This window comes from Lepidothrix coronata, unplaced genomic scaffold, assembly GCF_001604755.1.
Source record: "Lepidothrix coronata isolate B3197 unplaced genomic scaffold, Lepidothrix_coronata-1.0 Scaffold137, whole genome shotgun sequence".
NCBI lineage: Eukaryota > Metazoa > Chordata > Aves > Passeriformes > Pipridae > Lepidothrix > Lepidothrix coronata.
The window spans coordinates 65,687-80,397 of NW_016690317.1; the positions used below are offsets into that span (position 1 = coordinate 65,687).

The 14,711-nt window shown below is 58.1% G+C and overlaps 3 protein-coding genes across 4 annotated transcripts in view; all 3 read left to right on the forward strand.

Moving 5' to 3' along the window:
- TET3 (tet methylcytosine dioxygenase 3) overlaps positions 1–9,880 on the forward strand; it is a 25,331-nt gene extending 15,451 nt beyond the window's left edge. The window contains exons 3-10 of the mRNA XM_017827267.1: positions 1,946–2,036; positions 2,981–3,074; positions 3,520–3,728; positions 4,734–4,884; positions 5,321–5,410; positions 5,510–5,647; positions 6,167–6,469; positions 6,896–9,880. Of these exons, the coding sequence (XP_017682756.1) occupies positions 1,946–2,036; positions 2,981–3,074; positions 3,520–3,728; positions 4,734–4,884; positions 5,321–5,410; positions 5,510–5,647; positions 6,167–6,469; positions 6,896–8,668 (2,849 nt within the window). The 3' untranslated portion in view covers positions 8,669–9,880. The remainder of the gene's footprint in view (positions 1–1,945; positions 2,037–2,980; positions 3,075–3,519; positions 3,729–4,733; positions 4,885–5,320; positions 5,411–5,509; positions 5,648–6,166; positions 6,470–6,895) is intronic.
- The window catches only part of BOLA3 (bolA family member 3), a 10,926-nt gene continuing 5,340 nt past the window's right edge, over positions 9,126–14,711 (forward strand). The window contains exons 1-2 of the mRNA XM_017827268.1: positions 9,126–9,164; positions 9,870–9,884. Of these exons, the coding sequence (XP_017682757.1) occupies positions 9,126–9,164; positions 9,870–9,884 (54 nt within the window). The remainder of the gene's footprint in view (positions 9,165–9,869; positions 9,885–14,711) is intronic.
- Positions 9,893–14,594, forward strand: LOC108503398. 2 transcript variants are annotated; one of them, XM_017827321.1, is made up of 3 exons: positions 9,893–12,113; positions 12,425–12,750; positions 12,855–14,594. In XM_017827321.1, exons 1-3 carry the CDS (start codon positions 11,826–11,828, stop codon positions 13,189–13,191), a joined length of 951 nt encoding a protein of 316 aa, XP_017682810.1. In that variant the 5' UTR covers positions 9,893–11,825; the 3' UTR covers positions 13,192–14,594. The 2 variants fall into 2 exon arrangements, with proteins under 2 accessions (XP_017682810.1, XP_017682809.1); XM_017827320.1 differs by having other exon boundaries at positions 9,893–11,992; positions 12,058–14,594.

The following is a 14,711-nucleotide window of genomic DNA, read 5'->3' on the forward strand; positions in this document are numbered from 1 at the left end:
GGGAGGAGCAGGGTGAGGATTTGGAGCATCTAGCTGGAAAAATGACCCCCCTACTGCTGGGAGAGGTGGCCTCGGGCTAAGACCAAGCTGCACTTTATTAGTGGGGCTGATGATTATTTATTTATTTGCCTGTAAATGGCAGCAGGAATCAGCCCAAAAGTCACGGAGCAAAGGAAAAGCTTTTCTGGAGCCGCTCGAACTGATCTTGGAGTTTGCCAGGAAAAGATTGGAGTTGCTTTTTCTTTTCCAGCGTGGTTTAAGGGGCTGGGAGAGGGGGGATTCCCGTGCTGCCACCTCTCTGTTTTCCCAAGGAAAAGCTGTGGAAGAAGCAATTCAGGAGTGGGGCTTGTTGCCTTATTGGGTGCTGTTGGAGGCTGGGATGAAATCAGCCTTCTCCGCGCATCCCGTATTGATCCCTGTCTGGACATCTGCATCCCAGCTGAGCCCGGCTTTCTCCTCGGCCTGGCTCCCAGCCAGCTGGACATGATGGGAATGAGAATCAGAGTGGTGAGAGCAGAGAACACAGATCAGACCCGGCCGTGATGCTGGATGTGTCCCACCCAGAGATGTCAGAGCATCCCGGTGTGCTGGGGATCCATCCCTGTGCCTGCCTGGAGCATGTAGTGCTTCCCACATGGCACCTTCATGCCCTGAAAGCCCTGAGGGGGCTGTTGTTGTGATGGAGGTGTTGGTGGCAGGGCTGTAGCCCCAGTGTCCTACACCTGTATCCTGAGTGCCCTCCTCTGGTTGCCCCAGTGTCCTCCTGTAATCCCAGGATCCTCCCATAGCCCCAGCATCCTTCTCCTGTGTTTTGATCATCCTTGCCATGGTCTAGTAACCTTGGCGGCGTTGGATCAGGGGTTGGACTTGATGATCTCGGAGGTCTTTTCTGACCTGGTTGATTCTGTGATTCTATGATTCTCCCGTAGACCCAGTGTCCTCCTGTAGCCCCAGAATCCTCGTGTAACCCAAGTATCCCTGTCCCATAGTCCCAGCATCCTTCTCCCATAGTCCCAGCATCCTTCTCTCGTAGCCCCAGTGTGCTTCTCCCATAGCCCATATCCTTCTCTCCCAGTCCCAGCATCCTCCCTTAGCCCCAATGTCCTTCTCCTGAAGCCTCAGCATCCTCTTGCAGCCCCACTGTCCTTCTTCCATAGCCCCAGTGTCCTTCCTTAGCTCCAGCACCCTCCTGAAGCCTCAGCATCCCTCTCCCACAGTCCCAGCATCCTTCTCCCACAGTCCCAGCATCCTTCTCCCACAGTCCCAGCATCCTTCTCCCATAGTCCCAGCATCCTTTGGTAGCCTGTATCCTTCTTCCATAGCCCCAGCATCCTTCCACCTCTTCCTGGCACTGCAGCTCCTTCCTTGCACAGTCAACTTGGATCATCCCATGAACATCCCCAGATCCTCCAGGAAAGCCTAAAGCAGCACCAATAGTTTTCAGCCCCCAAATTATCCCGTGTTGGTTTTGGCAGCATCCAGCCCTGTGAGCAGGACCAAAGGGGTGCTCCAGGTGGTGAGCAGGGGCAGGGATGAGGAGGGGGTTTGGAATCTGAATCTCGAGTTGGAGTCCAGTGGAATTTGGAATCCAAATCCAGAGCTGGAGTGGCTGGAGCGAATCCCCTGAGCCAGGATGGAGCCGTGGTCACTGCTGGGATGCTTGGAAGGGCTGTGGCTGCTCGGGGAGGTTTTTCGGTCCCCAACAGGGGTGGGTTTGAGCACCCATTTCCAAGTTTTCCAGTGGCATTTTAGTGCTGGGAGCATCTTCCAGAGCAGAAAATGATGAAGAGCTGCCAGGCTGTTTAATGAATCCCTTCTCTGATGCTCTGACGGGGAGATGAACCCTTGAGTTTGGTTTGGGGGAATTTGGGGGTTTGGAATCCTTTGGAGAAGCTGATGGAAGTGCAAACCCCAAAATCTCGGTCTCCCCCTCCTGTGTCTTCAGAGCAAATCGTGGAGAAGGACGAGGGGCCGTATTACACCCACCTGGGCTCGGGGCCCACCGTGGCCTCCATCAGGGAGCTCATGGAAGAGCGGTGAGGACCTTTTCCCATCCCATCCCTGGGGGGCTGAGAGGGCAGGGGGCCATGAGGGAGAGTGGGGGTCTGTGGGGACCTGTCAGGGGGAGTGGGGGCTCCTGAAAGCAAGTGGGGGGCCATGAGGGGTCCGCTGTGGGGGAGTGGGGGCTTGTGAGGGTGAACGGGGACCCATGAGGGTGAACAGGGACCCATGAGGGGTCCCATTTGGGTGAGAGGGGGCTTATGAGGGTGAGTGGGAACCCCTGGCATCCTATCAGGGGGAGTGGGGGCTCCTGAGAGTGAGTGAGGAGCCATGAGGGGTCCCATGAGGGTGAGTGGAGTCCCGTGATGATGAGTGGGAGCTTGGAAGGGGGAATGGGGACCCACGAGGGGGCTCCTGAGGGTGAGTAGGGTCCCGTGAGGCTGAGTGGGATCCTGTGAGGGGGCTTGTGAGGGTGAGTGGGGCTTGTGAGGGTGAGTGGGGCTTGTGAGGGCGAGTGGGGCTTGTGAGGGCGAGTGGGAACCTACGGGGTCCTGTCAGGGTGAGTGGAGGCTTGAGAGAGTGAGGGGTCCCATGAGTGTGAGTGAGGACCCATGAGGGGGCTGAGGTCATGAGTGGGGCCCTGTGAGGGACAATGGAGACCCAGGAGGGTGAGTGGGGACCCATGAGGGTCAGTGTGGACTTCTGGGGGTGAATGGAGACCCATGAATGGGCTCCTGAGGATGAGTGGGGTCTCATGAGGGTGAATGGGACCCATGAGGGAAAACTGGGGCTTTTGAGGGGTCCTGTGAGGGCAAATGAGGGTCTGTGAGGGACCCCATGAGGGCAAGTGAGGGTGACCAGAGTCGTGCAAGGGTGAGAGGAGTCCTGTGAATGGGGGCTTCTGAGGGGCTCGTGAGGGCGACTGGGGGTCTCCTGAGTGTGGAGGTGGGCGAGTGGGGCTGATGGCTGTTCCTGGCAGGTACGGTGAGAAGGGCAAGGCCATCCGCATCGAGAAGGTCATCTACACCGGGAAAGAGGGCAAGAGCTCCCGGGGCTGCCCCATTGCCAAGTGGGTGAGTACCTGTGGCCCTCTCCTGTCCCCTCTTGGAGCCCCCCAATGCTCCTGCCCCCCTTCCTGGGCACAAGGAGGTCCTCCACCAGCAGTGGTTACAGTGGGCAGGGGTGGGATGGTCAATTCGTGGCTGGCAAGGAGGAGGCAAGAGCTGTGCCCACCCCCAGGGAAGCTCCGTGGGGATTCCCACCCTCAGCACGTCCGTTGCCTACACTCCAAAGCCATGGGGGTGAACACAACCACGGGACACCCACATCCCCACAGAAAGCAGCCAGGACCCACTTTTGGAGTCCTCCCCATCCCAGGAGGTGGTTGATGGAGTGGTATTTATTGACTTGGCCCCCCCACGTCCCCACAGAAGGAATCCAGGACCTACTTTTGGGTTCCCTCATCCCAGGAGGTGTTTGTGGAGTGGTGTTTGTTGAATTGGCCCCTGTGTTTCCCAGGTGATTCGCAGACACAACCAGGAGGAGAAGCTGCTGTGCCTGGTGCGGCACCGGGCCGGGCACCACTGCCAGAACGCCGTGATCATCATCCTCATCCTGGCCTGGGAGGGCATCCCCAGGACCCTGGGGGACACCCTGTACCAGGAGCTCACCGACACCCTCACCAAGTACGGCAACCCCACGAGCCGCCGCTGCGGCCTCAACGACGAGTAAGTGCCACTGCTGCAAATCCCCTGAAACCATTGGGATTTCAGTGTTAGGGAGCAAGGCAGTGCTTTATTCTTGGCCAGGAGGTTTCAGAATCTCAGAATCATTAAGGTTGGAAAAGATCATCAAGGTCATCAAGTCCAACCATCAACCAGCACCACCACCGTGTTCAGTACTAACCAGGTGTCTCTGAGTGCCACATCCACACATTCTCTGAACACTTCCAGGGGTGGTGACTCCACCACCTCCCTGGGCAGCCCATTCCAATACATGACCACCCTCTCAGTGAAGGGATTCAATCTAAACTTCCCCTGGCACAGCTTGAGGCCGTTTCCTCTTGTCCTGTCTCTTGTTCCCTTTGTGTGTGACCAACAAAATCCTGGCCTCCACACCGACACTGATTCAAAACTTTTTCACCTGTTTATACATTTTTAGCAAACAATGAAACTAATGTTCATTGGTTCTAAATTACATAATTCTCTTTCATTAATTAGTATTCTCTGTTGATTATTGATTTCTTACTTTTTATGCTAATTAGTCCATATTTTTACTCCTTTTAGTATCTTCGGTATCTTTTTTCCTCTGACAGGGACTTATCAACACACGTACTGAGCCTTTGTTAGTCTCTTCTTTATTTTCTGCTCTCTGCAAAATGTCCTTGTGGTCCTTAAATTCTGCATTCCAGATGTCCAACTTCAACAATCCATGTTTGTGTCCCAGGCTTTAGTTCATTGAAACACATCAGGGTTAGTTTATCAAAACTTCAAGTTTCACTGATTTTCCTAAGCTGTGTTCCCACAAAAGTAACTCACAACAACTTTGCTAAATGCTAAGAGCGATTTAAGAATAACACACTATTTATAATTAATTTATATGGATTATGATTAATTAAATGGGACAGGACAGGACAGGATGGGATGGGAATGGGATGTGGGGTCCCTGCTCTTCCCAGAGCTGCTGTCACCAAGCTGGTGGCTGATGTTCCTCATGGTGTCCCTCCCTCCCAGCCGGACCTGTGCCTGCCAAGGCAAGGACCCCAACACCTGTGGTGCTTCCTTCTCCTTCGGCTGCTCCTGGAGCATGTACTTCAACGGCTGCAAATACGCCCGGAGCAAAACCCCCCGCAAGTTCAGGCTGGTGGGAGACAATCCCAAAGAGGTGGGTGAGGGGGCTGGAGTGGGATGGCACTGGGGAGGGGTGGGTTTGGACCTCCTTCACCTTCAGCTCCAGCTTTTGCAGCCTGAAAGTAGGATTCCTTGTGAAGCCTGAAAATAGGGTTCCCTGTGAATCCTGAAGATAGGGTTCCTTGCAGAATTTTTGATGGATTAGGGAGATGAGGAAAAGAAAGGTGGCACAAATGGGGTCCCTGTAGAAGCTCCAAGGAAGAAGCCAAAGGGCTGATGGGTTGAGTGAGTGAAAGCACAACAGGTGCAGAGGCTGGAGGCTGAACAGTCAGATCTTCATCAGGAATTTAAGCACATGCTTTGTGCTGGACATGGTGGGAAGGGTTGGGTGCTGTGTGCTGTCTGTAGGCTCTGTCCGTGATTCCATTCCAAAACCCCTGGGTGACATCCTCCTGCTTTCCCTGCCACAGGAAGAGCTGCTCCGGAGAAGCTTTCAGGACTTGGCCACCGAGGTTGCCCCGCTTTACAAGAGGCTGGCGCCACAAGCCTACCAAAACCAGGTACTGCCACCCCCTTGTCCCCCTGCCAACACCAATGGGTGCCAGGTGGTGGTGTTTGGGAGATTTTGGATAACCAGAGCCCTCTCCTCCTTCCACCAGGTCACCAACGAGGACGTAGCGATCGACTGCCGGCTGGGCCTGAAGGAGGGGAGGCCGTTCTCAGGGGTGACGGCGTGTATGGACTTCTGTGCCCATGCTCACAAGGACCAGCACAACCTCTACAACGGCTGCACGGTGGTAAGCAGGCACGGGGGGGATGGTTGGGGTGCTCCCACCCCAGTTTGGGATGCTCCTTTCTGAGCCACTGGGTCCCCAGTTGTCCTACCCCAGGGCAGTGGTCACAGCACCAAGCCTGATGGAGTTCAAGGAGTGTTTGGACAACACTCTCAGGCACATGGTGGGATTTTGGGGGTGTCCTGTGCAGGGCTGAGTTGGACTTGATTATCCTTGTGGGTCCCTTCCAGCTCAGCATATTCTGTCCTCCCTGCCTGGCTCCAGGTCCTTGGTATGACACCTCAAATGACACCTCAGGTCTGTGAGTGCTGAAGCCACCCCAGCCAGACTGAGGTGCTAACGGGGACCAGCATTTGCTTTTGTCCAACCCACGGGAGGTTTCCATATGGCAGCTGGGGACCAGAGCGGAGGGAATGCCAGGCTGGTGTGGATTCATGTTGATGGGGGAATAAGGAGGAGGTTTGGCCCATCCAGCACAGACCACATCCCTCAGCACCCCGCTGACAGCACCCACCCCCCCAGGTCTGCACACTGACCAAGGAAGACAATCGCGTGGTGGGCAAAATCCCCGAGGATGAGCAGCTGCACGTCCTGCCCCTCTACAAGATGTCCAGCACGGATGAGTTCGGCAGTGAGGAGAACCAAAACGCCAAGGTGGGCAGCGGGGCCATCCAGGTGCTCACGTCCTTCCCGCGCGAGGTCCGCAGGCTGCCTGAACCCGCCAAGTCCTGCCGGCAGAGGCAGCTGGAGGCCAGGAAAGCTGCCGCGGAGAAGAAGAAGCTGCAAAAGGAGAAGCTGATGACGCCGGAGAAGATCAAGCAGGAAGTGCTGGAGCTCCCCACGCTCCAGCCAAATGCAGGTAACAGGGGCACAGGTGAGGTCCTGCCACCGCCAAACCGGCCGGGAAGCGTGTGAGGGGATTGGGATATGATTGGATGGGCTGGTGTGTTGAGGTGGAGAGCGGGAGCCCGGTGGGGTTTTCGGGGTGCTCCCCCCTACTTTGGGATGCTCCTTCTTGAGCCACCAAGTCCCCAGTTGTCCTGCCTATCCAGATGGCATGGATGACTTTTCCATGGCACCTGGGTTTTTCCCTGTGCCGTGGAGCGGTGGGAGCTCTCTCTGCAGCGCTCAGCATGGGTGTGAATCCCGGGCAATGCTGGGCAATGCCAACCCCAACCTCTGTGCTCTGTGGAATTCCCGAGCCTGGCCAAGTGTTTCAGGGTTGTCGCTCCCCTCCGGTGGCTCCCTCAGCCGGCGGGTCACAGGGGCTGTGTGTGCTGTCCCGCAGGTATGGCCTTGAAAAGCGGGATCCCCCCGCAGCCACTGAAACCTTCCATCAAGGTGGAACCCCAGAGCCATTACAACGCCTTCAAGTACAACGGCAACGCGGTGGTGGAGAGCTACTCGGTGCTGGGCAGCTGCCGGCCCTCCGACCCCTACAGCATGAACAGTGTTTACTCTTACCATTCCTACTATGCACAGCCCAATCTGCCTTCCGTGAACGGGTTTCACTCCAAGTTCGCGCTTCCCTCCTTCGGGTATTACGGCTTTTCCAGCAACCACGTGTTCCCCTCGCAGTTCCTCAACTACGGGGCGCCCGAGCGGGGCGGGAGCACCTGGGTGAGCAATGGCTACGAGAAGAAGCCCGACGTCTCGGTGCTGCAGGAGAACCTCAACCACACCTACGGGAACACCAACTTCCCTGAGCCCGTCCCGCATGGCATGCGGAGCAAGAACCACCACCAGCGCACCTACGAGCGGGCCAACCGCTACGCCAGCCAGCAGAAAGCAACGGCTGCCGGGGCACACAGGACTAACCCAGGCTCAGAGGAGGCACCATCCTTTGCACAGAACTGTTTTGGCAGCCGCCCCATCAAGCAGGAGCCTCCGGACCCTCCGCCTGCCATCGAGCCCCGTCCCGGTGCAGCGGCTGTGCCCAGCGCTGATCTGACACTGCCGGCCATCCCGGCACACGGCGCGGCGCCAGAGCAGCGCTGGAGCCCCTTCAAGGCGCCACGGGGCGCGTCTTCCCCTGAGAGGACTAACACAGCCGAGGGCTCGTGGGGTGCGCTGGTGCCAGGCGCAGGCGGGCGGGAGAAGCTGAGCGCCTTCGATGCCACCACACGCCTGCCGCCACCGGAGAAGCAGTGGCCCAACGTCCTGCCGGCAGGAGAGCCAACGGCGGCGCCGGCGCGCGGGTCGGGATTGCTGCCAAAGCCGTGGAGCCCCTGCAAGCTCGGGGAGGCAGCGCTGGCTGGCACGGGCACCTCCAGCCTGCTGGGCTCACTGGGCTTCAGCTCGGCTCTGCCGGGACTGCCCAGCTTCCCTGAGGAGCCGTGGGGCTCCGTGAAGGTGGAGGAGCGCAGGACACCGGCACCCAGCCCGGGGCTGCCGGAGAAGCCGTGGGAGGCAGCGTTGGGCGAGAAGGGGGCGGCAGGGCCCCGCCGGGACAAACCATGGGACCCCTTTGGCTTGGAGGAGGATCTGTCAGAGAAGGCGGTGAAGGAGGAGGAGGAAGAGGAGGAGGAGGAGGAGGAGGAAGAGGAGGAGGAGTGGTCGGACAGCGAGCACAACTTCCTGGACGAAAACATCGGCGGCGTGGCCGTGGCGCCTGCCCACGGCTCCATCCTCATTGAGTGTGCCCGCCGCGAGCTCCACGCCACCACCCCGCTGAAGAAACCCAACCGCTGCCACCCCACCCGCATCTCCCTCGTCTTCTACCAACACAAGAACTTGAACCAGCCCAACCACGGCCTGGCGCTGTGGGAGGCCAAGATGAAGCAGCTGGCAGAGCGGGCGCGGGCCCGGCAGGAGGAGGCAGCGCGCCTGGGTCTGCCGCCGGACGCCAAAGCCTTCGCCAAGAAGCGCAAGTGGGGCGGAGCGTTGGCGACCGAGGCGCCCAGCAAGGAGAGGAGGGACTCGGTCCCCACGCGGCAGGCGGTGGCCATCCCCACCAACTCCGCCATCACTGTGTCCTCCTACGCCTACACCAAGGTGACAGGCCCCTACAGCCGCTGGATCTGAGACGGGCGCAACCGCCGTGGCCCCATCTTACCTCAACCCTCGGCAGTGCCGGTGCCCGGCGTTGCTTCGTGGTGCTTTCTCCTCGGGCGTGGGGAGAAGAAAAAAAAATAAAAAATAAAGAGACAAAAGTGAAGCAAAACACAACAGCCACACCACACAAAAAAAAAATATCCAACCCATAGGAAGCGAACCCGACGCGCGGAGCCGGCGCGGGCATGCGCCGTCAAAGAGCTGCGCCCGGTGAGGAGTTGGCATACCAAGCAAAACTGGGTAAAAAAAGCACCCAGGAGGAACGATGCTGTTTGATGATTTTAGGTAATCTCCTATTTATATCTCCATGTTTTTTAATCTAGCCTCAGATGAATTTCCTAGCGTCCTTTCACGAGGAGAGGTTTTTAATTCCACTTAAAGGAAAAGCCTATTTGTCGGATTTGATTTGATTTTATTTTTTACTCCGATGACGACGATGAAGCCGATCTTCGAAAGAGAAGCCAACGTGGAAAAAACCCACCCTGAACACAAATCCAAACCAACCTGAACACCAAACCAGCTTAAAGGCAAGAGGTGACTCCCTGCAGCTCTGAGGCTATCGGGATCATGTGCTTTACTGTCAGCCGGACACGCTGAACAGCTGAATATTTTTATTCCTAAAGGACATAAAAATACTTATTTTGCAGCTCGAGGAGCCCTTTCTTACAGCGACGGGAGCCCATGAACAAGTGGGACATCCCGGGGCGGCACGTCTTCACTCGGCTCCTCCTCCAGTGGGATTGACTCCACCGGGACGGAGCGGGCCAGCGTCTTTCCTGGTGCCGGAGACCTCAGGACACGGCCGGGCTGGGAATGCCGCTGCTGGGGGGGGCCGTGCTCGGGCTCAGACTTGTGGCTACTTTGCCAACGGCCCCAGGGCGAGCAGTGGCGGCGGCGGCATCTCCAAAGGAGCTGACAAGACAAAGAAACAGAAACAAAAAAATACAAAAAACCAGGAAAAAAAAAAAAAACACAAACCAACCCCAAACTGTGAATAGCGAGTGTTGCTCTCTGTACATCACTGTTGCTAAAGTCTGGTGCTTTCCGTCTCCGGGGGACTTTCTCTGCGCGATCGGCTCCGGGAAGTGCGAATCCCGAAGACTTGGCTGGGCCAAATCCCGCCGGGTCCGCCTTCCCTGCCGGTGCCAGCAAGCCGGCGTAGCGGCCCCAGCGCCGCCGGGGCTCGGTGCTCTTTACTCTCCCCGGGTGCCATCCCTCCTTCCTATGGATCACCGTTCTTCCCGCAAAAAAACCACCCAAACCCAGCTGACAACCCAACGACGATGACGACGACAACCGCGTGGTGCTTTTGGAACAATCTCCGTCGAGACTTCCCGCCCGACGCCGGAGCCGCACCCAGATGGAGGGGCGGGAGAGCTCCCCAGGAGCGCGGCACAGACGGATCCGGGTTCCCGGCGTCCCCAGGGGGGTTGTTGCTTTTGCACTTTGAGGTGCCTTTTGGAAGAGCCAGCGAGGCAGCGCCGACGCCGTCACCGTGCAGGAACCACCTCGTGTTTACTGTCACCCTCCTTCCCCGCGCACGGGACACGGATCAGCAGGATCTCGGTAAAAAACAACCTGAACATTTACGTGGTCTGATTTTAAACCTGTACATAGGGAAAGAATTTTTTTAAAAGCACTTTCACCTAGATTTAAAAAGCGAAACTTAAAAAAAAAAAGCAAACAACTCCCCTTCTTCCCTCTCCCCTCCCCTCCCACCCCCCCCAACTTGAAGCAGTATGTTTTAAACAAGATTATCGTGGGAGAACTGTAAATACTGGCAGAATATTTAACATGCTTTGTCCGTCCTTCATCATTAATGATTTTTTTTTTTGTTCGTTTTTTTAACCGTAATCTGTAAAGTCGCGTATATTTGACAAGGAAACTCAACGAGCTATTCCCGCTTTTCTTATAAATACCCAATAGCATATCAGGATTGTAAGAGTTGACGGCAAGTCGGATTTTAGGGATGCCCGTTCCAGCGGGGGACCCGCCGTGTGGTTGGGAGGGGGGAGAGGGGACCTGGCTGATGTGGGGCCGGATTCGGGTGCCGGCCCCATCGGCATCGCCGTGTTTTGTCTCTGGCTGGCGCGGCGGGGGTGCCTTGGAGCTTCGCCTGGAGCGTGGGGGGGAGAAGGAGCGTTCGGAGAAGGCGATGGTCCGTGTAACCTGTCTAAGTCCTGCTTCCTTGGAGGTGTTTTTGGTGCAGGGAGGGGGGTTGGTCCGTTGGCTCTGGGGGGAGCGGGAGCTGCCGGCGCCGTGGGTCGGGGGGAGCAAGAACTGCTGCAGTCTCACGTTTTTACACTACATAACGTCTAACCTACCTCAACTCTCAGTCATTACAAATTCGCACGCTTCAGACTTCTACACAAAACTCGAAATCTATGCACAGCTCTTTTACCCCTTGCTGCTGAGAGGCTGTTTCCAAGCAAAATCTTTCCCTTTACCTGCCCTGGCGGCCGCGCTCATCCCGCCCGCACCGAAGCCACAGGGGTCACGGAGTTCGAGGGAGGGAAGGAACGTTTTTAATCGCTTCGGAATGGGATGTGGGGACCTCATTTTGCAGCAGGTCGTGGCCACAATGGTGCTAGAACAAAACCTGTGGTGGAAACCCCGGGGAGAGCTTGGCACGGGAAACCCCAACCGGCTTCTTCCATCCCGCTGCAGGCGGGAAATGAGGGGTGCATTTCGGGTCCCCCCGTCCCGATGCTCTCGGGATGAGGCGTGGGAAGGAGAAGGAAACCAGAATCCCTGAGGTGCCTCAATTGCTGATTTTTCCTTTTAATACTGGAGTACGCTTTGTGGGCTCTATAAGGCATATTTTTATTAAATGAAATCTTGTAATACAAACGGTGCTATGGTGTTTTAACAAACTGTATCACGCTTCTGCCTGATTCCATCTCGCTGAGGTGCTACTAATGTATATATGAAACTAAGGAACCAAGATATAAAAAAATAAAGCAATGTCGTTGAGAAGGAAGTTTACCTTTCCGGAGCGACAGCTCAAGGTGTGCCGGGAGCCGGTTGGGTTGATGCAAACCGGAATTTTGCCATGTCCAAGGTGTCCCGGGGTCGTGGTGGAGCCGTTCCCTGCGGAGCCGGTGTGGTGGCGGGATGAGGTGCTCAGATGTATGTGGGTGTAGGGTTTGGTCAGAGGTGTGATCTCGGTGCTCAGCGGTGCTTGGTCGTGGTGTGTGGACACGGTGCTGAGACGCGGTGTTTGGCCACGCACCGTGGGTGTGGCGCTCGGGCATGGTGGTCAGTCACACACTGGGGACGTGGTGCTGGGACACAGTGTTTGGTCACACACCGTGGATGTGATGCTCGGGCGTGGTGTGTGGACACGGTGCTCAGACGTGGTGTTTGGCCACACACTGTGGACGTGGTGCTCGGGCACAGTGGTCAGTCACGCATCGGGGGCGTGGCACGTGGACATGGTTCTTGGACATGGTGATCAGTCACACATCGAGGATGTGGTGCTCAGATGTGGTGCGTGGACACAGTGCTTGGATGTGGTGCTTGGCCACGGTGCTCGGACATGGCACGTGGGCATGGTGCTCAAGCACAGTCACACATCATGGATGTGGTGCTTGGGCATGGTGCTTGGCCAGGTGTCACGGACAGGGCATGTGAACGTGGTGCTCAGACATGGTGTTCAGACATGGTGCGTGGACACGGTCACACATCGTGGACGTGGTGCTCGGGTGTGGTGCTCGAACAGGGTGTGTGGACATGGTGCTCGGACACGGTGCTTGGACACAGTGCTCAGCCACACATCATGGACGTGGTGCTCGGGCATGGTGCTCTGCTGTGGTGCTTGGACGTGGTGTGTGGACACGGTGCTCGGGGCACGGTGCTCGTCCACACCCCATGGACATGGTGTGCAGGCACCACGCTCGGACATGCCGTGTGGACACGGTGCACGAACTGGTGTGTGGACATGGTGCTCGACCACGGTGTTCAGACACAGCACACGGACATGGTGCTCTGCTGTGGTGCTTGGACTTGGTGCATGGACATGGTGCTCAGGCACGGTGCTTGACCACGTCATGGTCATGGTGCATGGACATGGTGCTCGGGCACGGTGCTCAACCATGTGCCGTGGACATGGTGCATGGACGTGGTGCTCGGGCACGGTGCTTGACCATGTGTCATGGACATGGTGCATGGACATGGTGCTCGGGCACGGTGCTCAGCCATGTGCCGTGGACATGATGTGTGGGTACGGTGCTCAGACGTGGTGCGTGGACATGGTGCTCTGCTTGGTGCTTGGACTTGGTGCATGGACTCGGTGCCTGACCATGGTGTGTGAACCTGGTGCTCGACTGCAGTGCTCCAACATGATGTGTGGACACGGTGCTCAGTCAGGGGTGTGGACACGGTGCTTGACCGCGGTGCTCGGACATGGTGCATGGACGTGGTGCTCGGGCACGGTGCTTGACCGTGTGTCATGGACATGGTGCATGGACGTGGTGCTCGGGCACGGTGCTTGACCGTGTGTCATGGACATGGTGCATGGACGTGGTGCTCGGGCACGGTGCTTGACCGTGTGTCATGGACATGGTGCATGGACGTGGTGCTCGGGCACGGTGCTCAGCCATGCACCATGGACGTGGTGCTTGAGGACAGTGCGTGGACATGGTGCTCTGCTTGATGCTTGGACTTGGTGCTTGACCACATGTCATGGACATGGTGGATGGACACGGTGCTCAGATGTGGTGTGTGGACATGGTGCTTGACCACGGTGCTTGGACTTGGTGCATTGATCAGTGCTCAGCCACGATGTGTGAACACGGTGCTCGACCACGGTGCTCAGCCAGGGGGTGTGGACGTGGTGCTCAGACATGGTGCATGGACATGGTGCTCGGTCGTGGTGCTCGGTCGTGGTGCTCGGTCGTGGTGCTCAGACGTGGTGCTCTGCTTGGTGCTTGGACTTATTGCATGGACTCTGAGCTTGGACAGTGGTGCTCCACCACGTGTCGTGGGTGTGGTGCTTGGCCGTGGCGGGTGGACATGGCACTCGGACATGGTGTGTGGGCACAGTGCTCAGCCATGAGGGGTGAACACGGCACTTGGCCATGGGTGTGGGCGTGGTGCTGAGCCAGGATGTGTGACCGTGGTGCTTGGACACGGTGCTCGGCCCAGTGTTCGTGGTGTTGTGCACACACGTGGGTACCGTGTGTGGGTTCCACGTGTGGATGCAGCGCTCGGGCACCGTGCACGACCACGGGGCTGGGATGTGCTGTGTGACCGTGGTGCTCGGGGACGGTGCTCAGACACACGTGGTGCTGGTCCGGGTGCACGGGCATGGAGAGGGTGCTGGGCACGGTGCACGGACGTGGTGCTTGGGCACGGTGCTCACACACCAGGCACAGACACGGTGCTTGGGCACAGAGCGTGGGCACGGTGCTCCGGCAGAGCGCCTGGCACAGCTGTGGTGCTCGGGCGCTGTGCACCCCATGGCACCCCCATGGCACCCCCATGGCACCCCCGTGGTGCTTGGGCCAGTGCACAGCACCCCTGACCCCACGGCACAGCCCCCCAGCACCACCTGGCCGGGCCCTAATCCTGGCACTGCCCCCCTGCACCGTGCCAGCCCCACACTCTGGTGCTGCTCAGCACCGCGATCCCGGCTCCTGGATCGCGTCCCGCACCGCGATCCCGGATATCAGCACCGCGTCCCGCACCGCGATCCCGGATCCCAGCACCGCGTCCAGCACCGCAATCCCGGCTCCCAGCACCGCGTCCCGCACCGCGTCCATCCCCGCGCTCCCGGGCTCAGCCCCACATCCAGCCCCGATCCACCCCCGCGCTCCCGGGCTCAGCCCCACATCCAGCCCCGATCCACCCCCGCGCTCCCGCAGCTCCTCGCGCTCATCCTCCCCCAGCCCGCTTCTGCCCGGCTCTTTCTTTTCTTCCTTTTCCCCCCTTTTTTTTCCATTTTTTGGGGTTTATTGGTGCTACTTTCCCCCCCCCCCCCGCCCCCCCCCCCCCGCCCCCCCCCGCGCAGGCA

Coding starts and splice junctions, on each gene's coding strand:
- LOC108503398 (XM_017827320.1), top strand. CDS start 11,951: ATGGTGGTCAGTCACACACTGGGGACGTGGTGCTGGGACACA. Junction 11,993..12,057: donor GGACGTGGTGCTGGGACACA/GTGTTTGGTCAC, acceptor TGCTCAGACGTG/GTGTTTGGCCACACACTGTG.